Genomic DNA, 9,284 nt, shown 5'->3' with positions numbered 1-9,284 from the left:
CTCCCTTGCCCATCTTTGCCCTGGCATCGCACCCGCACCCGGAAGACAGAGAGAGAGAGAGCAAAGCAGGTGATGAAATGTGTAAGAATAGCCGCTGATGATGATTGGCTGACTGGTTTCCAGTCTGATTTGTTCATATTTATTTATTGTCTTATTTAGAAGAGGAGAGTGGACGTAACGACCGACTCCTAACGCGCAGTCAGAAATCTGTCACATGATCATTTATCTATCATTGCTCCAGGAATAGATAAAGGACTGGTGGGATGAGTTGGCATTGTGTTATGTGTTCATACTTCTGTGGGGGCGTACTCATTGGGCAGCTCACGCCTGGTTTGGGGTGATACACACAACATTCAACATTACAGAGGCAGAGAGAAAGGCGAGATTATTTATGAAGTGGAAGGAGAAGGCAACGGAGGAGAAGGGGAAAAGCAAGTTTGGTTTAAATGAAGTGTCTTCACAAAATACAGCACAGTGACTTTGATGTCTACAATATTCTTCAAACCGTCATATAACGTGTGTCAATGGCTTCTGCCAAAATGTGTGCTTTACTATTGTGCATATAGGAATTCCTGTATTTCATATGTATCCAAATGTGGGTGCAATTCATTACATCTTGGCCTTAAAAATCAGTGTAATTTTGAAAGCAATGTGTCTGCAGATACAGTGAAGAAGGAAAGCTGAACAAATGACCTATCCTTAACACCTATCCTAAACACCTATCCTATAGACCTTCTACAATTAGACCTTCTAGATCAGTGGTTCCCAAACTTTTTACAGTCCCGTACCCCTTCAGACATTCAATCTCCAGCTACGTACCCCACGCGTACCCCTACGCGTACCCCAGTTTGGGAACCGAGGTTCTAGATTGTATTCATATTCCCCTCAGCAGTCAGTCAGTAAGAGTCTGAGCTATAAGTCCCAGTGTCTCCTCCAACAGCTGGGTCACTCTCCGCATCCTCCCTGGACTGACACAAATCCCCAGGAGCACCAGTTATTGGCCTTTGAAAAGCTCCACATTCAAAAACCACAGTTTCTATCAGCTGCTGATTCAGACTGAACCCCCCCTACCAAACCCACCATCAGGCTTCTCTTTGTGGTCTGAACAAGTTCCACTGGATTCATATTGAGCTGGGGGGCATAGCTTAGGAGTAACATTTCAAATTACATAATGGACGCCGCTTTATTTTAGTGCACTGAACTTTAAATTACTGTCAACTGTACAAGAAATGTGGTTGGGTAACTTATTCTAGCGCCAGGGGGACCACGAGCAGTGTTCAGATTCCGATTCCCAGCTGCAGAGCGATAGCACTGTGGATCTCTCTTAATCCTGGCTCAGATGTCTCACATACACGGTTGGAGCCAAGCATGAGACCAATGCTGTGTATGGAAGAGGGGGATTGGCAAGGATAACCAGAAGTCCCTTTTTGATAGGTTAAGCTAAATATTGATCTTCCTTGGGGGTGGCAGGGTCTAATCTGCATAACAATGCCATGGCAATGCTAAAAAAAGCCAAGTGAGTTGATAATCAGCCCTAATGAATGTTGAGAAGATAAGAGCACCAAATGCAGCCTATTTTCAAAACAATTTTCAAATGACAGTATGTCCTCTTTGTCATCGCCAAAGACACCCGTCAATACTTGCTCAGTGGTAGTCCTACTCAACACAGACAGCCCCCCCCCCCCGCCTGCCAGTTGCCAAACTATGACCACAGTGAAAGTAACAACTGGGCTGTGGAAACATGTTCTAGCCAGCTTAGCTAAGGCCAGGTTGTGTTGATGCTCCATATACTGGTGAAATTGGAAGAGGCCTAGTTATAATAAAAATCCATGTGGAACTATAACATATTTAGCTGCATGTACAATGACATTCCACTAAAGTAGATGTCCAGCACACATCCAACATAATATAAGATGTGTGGCATTCCACAGAAATAGTCTATTTCTATGGTCCTTCAAAATACTTGAAGTGAAGAAAAAAAAAACACACCCACCTCGTCTACATTCTCGAAGGCATTGATGACATCGTAAGGTAAACAGGACAACAGGTCGATGACAAACCAGGTCTTCACGTAGTTCATCCGGATCAGCTTGGGGTCTGAGATCACCTCCCCTCCCGGGCCCACAAACGTGGTGTGGAAGTTGAGCACGATGTCCACCAGGAAGATTACATCCACGATGCTGTCCACCACCAGCCAGGCCACGTTGTTCTGCTTGGTCTTGAAGGACACGTTGTAGGGCACCATGATGGCCGTGTAGAAGGTGAGGATCAGGATGACCCAGTCCCAGGTGGTCTTGAAGGCGCAGTAGTGCAGGATGATGTGAGGAGGGGTCTTGGGCGTCTCCTGCTTGTACTGGGGGAGGATCTCAGAACCCAGCTGCAGAACCTGAGGGAAGGAGGAGAGATGAAGAGAGGATGAAGGGGGTTGGAGAGAAAGAGAGATTAGAGGAGGACAGGAGGGAGAGGTTGGACATCAAAGTAAAGGAGGACAAAAAGGGAGAAAGGGTGGAGAGAAGACATGAGGCGAAAGGATCATTTAACTACATTCTTTTTTTTAATTGTCTAATTTGCATGTTGACTTGACATTGCTTTGGATACTGGTACTCCTACATTAACTACAGACAACTTCTATTCATTGGACTGAGCAACAAGGCCTGTTGATGTTTATGTACTCTTAATATACCAGGCAGGAACAGAATGCCATCTGAGTTGTGTAACTGTTTGAAGGACACTACCTTGCTAAACTGTGTCATTGAAACACACACACACACAGACACAGACACACACAGACACACACACACACACACACACACACACACACACACACACACACACACACACACACAGACACACACACACACAAACACACACACACACACACACACACACACACACACACACACACACACACACACACACACACACACCACCTCCAGCCCTGGCATACCTCGCACCGGCACACCCCTTAAGGCTACAGCATGTGTTCAGGAGCCAAAACAACAATCTGTCTCTGAGTGTGGAAAAGACAAATGAGTTGATTGTTGATTTAAGGAGGTGTGGTAACTCGACTCCACTGCAGTTCTGCCATGCACACATGCCATGGGCAAAAGCGCCGTCTCTATTTTTCACAGAGGCTATAAAGAGCAAACCTTCCCTACCCCTCCTGACTCTTAATTACTGCACACTGACCACCTACTATCTACTACTGACTACTATCTTAAAAAATTATTATATTTTATTATTATATTATATATTATATTTATTTATTTTATCCTAAACTGTTGCATGCAAATTTTTTTCACTTTAAGTACATTGAGAGCAATTAATTAAACCCAGAAAAAATTCCTTGTATGTGGAAATGTACTTGGCCAATAAAGATGATTCTGATTCTGATTCTGATTCTGATCTACTGCACACTGACCACCGCATCACTGTATAACAGAGGAACTGCAAGACTGGGGATTACAAGACCCTACAGAGGATAGTGAGGACAGCAGAAGATATCATCGTTGTTTCTCTACCATCTCTTGCAGACATTTTTTGTCCAGGAATGTGCCTTCAAAGACACCAACATCACCTGACCAGATTAGGCCCCAGTTCACAATATAATAATAAATAATAATAATAATGGATTTTATTTGTATAGCACACTTTAAAATACAAAGAAATCTCAAGGTGCTTATACTAAATAATAAATATACTAAATATAATAATATAATAATAATAATATACTAACGTGTACTAAAGTGTACCCCTCTTTTACCCATAGGCAGGAATCTATATCTGCTCCTCCTGCACTTTACAGTACTGCCTTGCTTGCTGCTGCTGCATTGATTAGCATTGATATAAGCGCCAAGAGACAATTGTATTGTTATGGCGCTATATAAATCAAATTGAATTGAATTGAATTGAATTTCCGTTAGTCAGGTTGAAACATCGACTGTACTGAAACCTATAATGTTGTCTACTGTTATCTTGCTCTGCCAAATATTTAATCTTTGCCATCTATAGTTCCTCCCTACTGTTCTAGTGTAGATTTGTATTGTATTTGTATACTGAGCTGTATAACTCGCCGCTGGTGTACCTCAAGGCCCAGTACTTGGACCCCTCCTATTCTCTATCTACACATCATACTTCATTAGGTGAGATCCTCTGCAACCATGGGTCCTACTACCACTGTAATGCAGAATACACTCAGCTTCTCTTGTTCTTCCCCCCAGACGACTGCACAATTTAGACTTGAATCTCATGAAGCATGCTTCAGTGACATTTCAGTTTGGATGAGGGATATTTCATGACGTACTTAAGATTTTATGAGCATGTGGCTTCTGTCTCAAGTTCTTGTCAGGTACACAATAATATTTGGAAGATCAGACCCTATCTCACACAACATGCTACACAATTCCTTCTGCAAGGTCCTGCACATGGACTAGACTATCAAAATGCTATTCAAGTAGGACTGTGTGGTAGCAGATGATCCAGAATGCGGCAGCGTGTCTTCAATCTGCCAAAGGGGACATATGTAACTCCTCTGCTGATTGCCTTTCACTAGCTCCTTGTACCTTATAGTCTGACAATAAAAGACAATAAAAGACTTGTGACTTGCCCACAGGACAGCCACTGGATCGACACCTACCCATTCCCCCTCTCAACCACTGGTGTAGTTATTATTGTTCTTATTACAGTCATTATTTCATCTACTGTAATACTATTACTTTCATATTTAATATCGTTATAAGCATTTTGTTGTTTTTTCACTGTTAATATTCCATTTTTTCATATAGTTATTTTACATAGCAGTACCCTTGTTCTACCTGCAGTCTTTGTATTTCCACCCTCACCATGTCTTGAGCTGCTGCATCATATATTACTGTGTGTTATAACCATTACACCATGGAACTGAAGTACAGACATGTCATCCCTCTGTAAACAAACTATGCATGGTTTGACTTGACTTGGCGTGACAAACACTACCTCTGCCAGACGTGAGTGTTTATGGACATTCTCGCCTTTTTGGACAGCGGGAGCCAGCTGCTGGAGGACGCCCCGGCTGCTCGTCAACGCTCGGGTCAGACGGGCAAACTTCCCCCAACCTGCTCCGAATAAGAGTACATTACTTAGAGAGGGGAGTGGAGGGAGTGAAGGGTGGGAAGGAGAGTCTCTGGTGGGTAGATGAAGGTAGAGATTGACTCATGAAAAGGAGACCATGCACCCCAACTCATAATGGACTCCTAGCTGTCCCTTATTGTCATTGACAGAACATTGCTTAGTGAATCTGGTTTATGAAGAAATGAGCATCTCTGAAGGCACATTCACAAACCTTTTAATGATTCATCTTCAATAGGTTGCTTGAAGGCTGTAATGTCATTGAAAGTACATAGGAACAGCACTACTTTGTCTTGTTCGTTACGGATCGGGGCAATCTTCACAAAGAACCACACTGGCATCCCTAGAATCAGAGTTTGTTCAGTACCAAGGCATCTTTGTCTTTTTAGACCTAATGCACTTTGTAAAATGAAAGGTATTGTGTTAATGCGCGCGGCACTCACTGTTCTTCTTGTACATAAGAATCTCAAAGGAGTTCACTTCATAATTCTCAAGTGTCTCCCGAACCTTCTCACAAGTCTCCTTGTCTGTGAGCTCTCCGTTCATGAAGCTGAGAAGAATAAAGCACACAGGTTACTTTCAACAGAGTTACAGAGTTGTTTCCGTTTGAAAACTTTAGTCCCAGGATGGTTGAAAATATTGACATATTGCTACACATCAACACTTTGCTATTCAGCAAATCACTTGTATAATATAAAGTGTCTATGCGTTATAGTGCAAGCACATAGCCTAAATTTCCATTGTTCGATTGGTAAAATATACTGTAATTTCCTGCATATAACATTTAGTGTAAAGAACAAATGCAGTTGGTTAAACTAAAGCATTGAAGTTACAGGTCTAGAATGATAAGTGCAGTCACATTGGTCTGGACATGTGATACACATGAACGATGTTTTCTGTAGGCCGAATTATCTGTCATAGCTTTCCATATTTGGTGCTAGTAGAAATTTGACAGGGTAAATCGATGAGTGTTGTGCACTGTTCGAGCTCTAGACTGGGTGGAATCATGTTATAGAGCTGGTTTTCATCAAGCTCTGCCTGCCTCTAACCTGAATGTATTCTACCTTTGACCAGGTTTACCAGAGAATAAGTCATCATGGTTATTTAACAACTGAGTGAACTGAGTTAAGCAGGGCTTAATAACTCATCTAAATACCTTAAATACTGCTCAGATGTTAATAAAGTTAAAACACAAACAAAAGCAAAGAGTGCAATTAATTAATTTCTTTCAAATATAATGCATGTACATATAAACATATCATGGATGTATGTTTTCGCCTGAGTTCTTTTCTAGAAAAGGCCACACCGGAGAGCATTGAAGCAGTCCAGCTTGCCATTTTAAAAGCATGAATTATGTTGTTTGGTATTCCTGGTATAAATCAGTTATGGTCAGAATCACATGACTTCCTAACTTGTTCACCTGTGGTAATTCATAAGAACATGTGGAGAGGGGAGAAAATAGAGGATTTTATGTAAAATTGGCAATAAGAAACTCCAAGTTAAAAAAATACCTGCAGGTGCTGCTCTTCTGCATAACCTCGGCACGATGATAACCAGACAGTTTGCAAAATCCATCATTACTGTACACAATCGGCCAGTCCACTATCTGGGCATTGCCCAGGACAAAATTAGTGTCTGTTGGGAGATCAGTCAATTAAAGAGAGATAAGGTAACAACTAAAACGAACACAATGGTTGAAGCAATCAACAGTGTTATGTAAGTGTCTGCAACACTTGACTTGATGAACAAAAGTCACAGAACTTTTCTAAATCCGTGTAGAACAACCGCAAATTGCTCTGACCTGGACCTGACCCAGAATTGAGAGCATCTTAAAATACCTTTGAAAACTGGATCAAAACTACGTAATGTGACTGAAGATGACAAAACCAAATGCTAAACGGAACACAGAGAACAGCTGATGTGGGCACAGTATATAAATCCACTAAATAGCCCATGGTAGTTTGTCATTTAAACTATCACGATAAAACGTTTGTGATCACTTTGCTCGCCTGTAAAATCAAACGTAAAACAGAAGGCTATAAGCTGATGAGGGGAGGGGAGTACAGGAGAGAATGGAGTTCTATCGGTAAGATGAATTCACAAAACATATCTGGAAAACGGGGGAAAGCAAACACAAGATATTACAAGTAAATGGAGGGTGCACGCAAGACAATGAAACCACTTCAAAACAATTAATTATACCTGTCTGTCTATGAGATAATGTCCAAACTGAAAAGTTGAAAAGAAATATGGTTAAATCATGTAGACTAAATCAGAGACAAACTCAAACTAACGCCACAGACACCTATCTGTACCACCTAGCCGTATCCAAAATGGATAGGCTACAGCGCTTTAAATGTTTTCAACATAATCGCTTCATTATCTAACTAGCTAGCTGAACGATTCCTGTATAATGTTGCTGTCAATTAAGCCAACTGTCATGCATTTATAATAAATTGAACAGTATTACTTTTTACGATTAACCTATAACCACTATAATCATTGGGATAACTGTATTGTGCCATTGCGTTCTCAAGGGCAAATGCCCACTGCGGCATTGAGATGTTTACAGTGTATAACAGGCGTATTATGGCAAGTATGAATGGATATTTAAAGCTAAAAGACAATAAGGCAAATTACATCTTTTTTGTAGAAGACACACCTGTGCGCTATTATGCATTCCAGTATCCATTTGAATAGTCGTTAATAGTTTAATTCAGAAACATATCAAAGCTTTTCTTACCGTTCGATCGCCTAACAATATTTTCTAGAAAAGTATTCTGTGGGGCGACGAGACCTCTTCGACCATGAGCCATCCCGGCTGCAGATTCAGTGAGCTTACGCCCAGAGTTGGCTGGTGTAATTATCCGCAGGACATGAGCTCCTGTCTGCTACCACCTTCATGGTCCGTTGATAGGCCTAGTCTACTTGGAAATATGTACAGGGCTTTCTCATCACGCGCCGGCTCTCTCTCGCTGGTGGAACTCCCCGTGCTCAGATTCCATGCATGTAAAGCACCATCAATCGAATAGATCCGTGGGTGGGTACCCTCGTACTGTCCACATGACAATGTTCACAATATGCAAGTGATCTCCACCTGTCGGTGAAAAACTGACACTGGAGGCAACTTCACAACTAAGATCTACAAACGTTGGCGAAACAAATGAAACGGTGAAAAAAATGTTGCGGACAAGAGTTCGTCTGTACCCTTGTGGGAGAAATACGCTAATGGTTAGAGTACGCTAGGTGACAGGAAAACCAGAAATGAAGAATGTATTAATAATGCAGGCTATCTCTCATATCAGGGAATGTTACAAAATAAAGTTTAACCAAAAACAAGTGTTCACTCAACACACTGTCTCTCAGTTGACCTTGAAGGTCCATATTTCAGTGTTTCTGGTCAAAAATGAAATAGGCTGCTAGACCCACAATAATGTGGAAGCTTAATGTTATATTTTGCGTAGCCCATCTTGATTAGGATCAAATGTTTACACGCATGTCTGTATATTTCTGGGGCCCTACAGCAAATACAATCAAACGCATTCAAAATACAGAAACAAATATGCTTCAACGTAAGCTACATAATCTATTTTAACTTTTTCATTTTTGACAAAAAAAAATGCTAACCACTCTGTAACTCATCTAGTATAGATAGCTTACTGATTAGGTAGCCTACTGATTCTGGGACCTATCATCTATCAACAGCTACGTGACGGCTATATATTAGGCGAACAGGCCTAGCCGCCAATCGTATTTCATATTTTGCTACCCCAATGCATATAGCTCCACCTGGCGGCATTTTTAATAAATGTAGGCCTATGCTTCGGAGGTAGGCCTAATCATTCCATAGACCGGAAAATGTTGGCGTTTTACAATAGGGATGATTGAAAAGTAAAGTTATTACTTTGTCAAAATACTACTATTCCTGGACAAACATAGGCCCTAGACTACTTCATTTCCACCAGTGCAACCAAAAGCCTAAACACAACGTAATCGGGACACTACAGAGTCTTCCGCCAGAAGAAATAGTTTCCCAAAACATCGTTTGTATAATTAATATAAAGGTGCAAATCATTCAACCAACACATTATATTTGATTTATGTAGCCAAGCATTTTTATACGCGTGTACAACATTATAATTGTATTGGAAGAATAATAATATTGCCGTGTACAGAAA

At 41.2% G+C, this 9,284-nt stretch overlaps 1 protein-coding gene across 1 annotated transcript in view; it reads right to left on the bottom strand.

The window, feature by feature from the left end:
• The window catches only part of kcnh1b (potassium voltage-gated channel, subfamily H (eag-related), member 1b), a 26,714-nt gene extending 17,497 nt beyond the window's left edge, over positions 1-9,217 (bottom strand). Inside the window, exons 1-6 of the mRNA XM_031563545.2 lie at positions 7,850-9,217; positions 6,618-6,741; positions 5,550-5,656; positions 5,321-5,449; positions 4,975-5,093; positions 1,994-2,386 (exon numbers count right to left, since the gene is read on the bottom strand). Of these exons, the coding sequence (XP_031419405.1) occupies positions 1,994-2,386; positions 4,975-5,093; positions 5,321-5,449; positions 5,550-5,656; positions 6,618-6,741; positions 7,850-7,922 (945 nt within the window). The 5' untranslated portion in view covers positions 7,923-9,217. The remainder of the gene's footprint in view (positions 1-1,993; positions 2,387-4,974; positions 5,094-5,320; positions 5,450-5,549; positions 5,657-6,617; positions 6,742-7,849) is intronic.
• Between the last annotated feature and the right edge of the window lie 67 nt (positions 9,218-9,284).

Source organism: Clupea harengus, chromosome 26 (genome assembly GCF_900700415.2).
Source record: "Clupea harengus chromosome 26, Ch_v2.0.2, whole genome shotgun sequence".
NCBI lineage: Eukaryota > Metazoa > Chordata > Actinopteri > Clupeiformes > Clupeidae > Clupea > Clupea harengus.
This window is presented reverse-complemented; position numbering and strand designations above follow the sequence as displayed.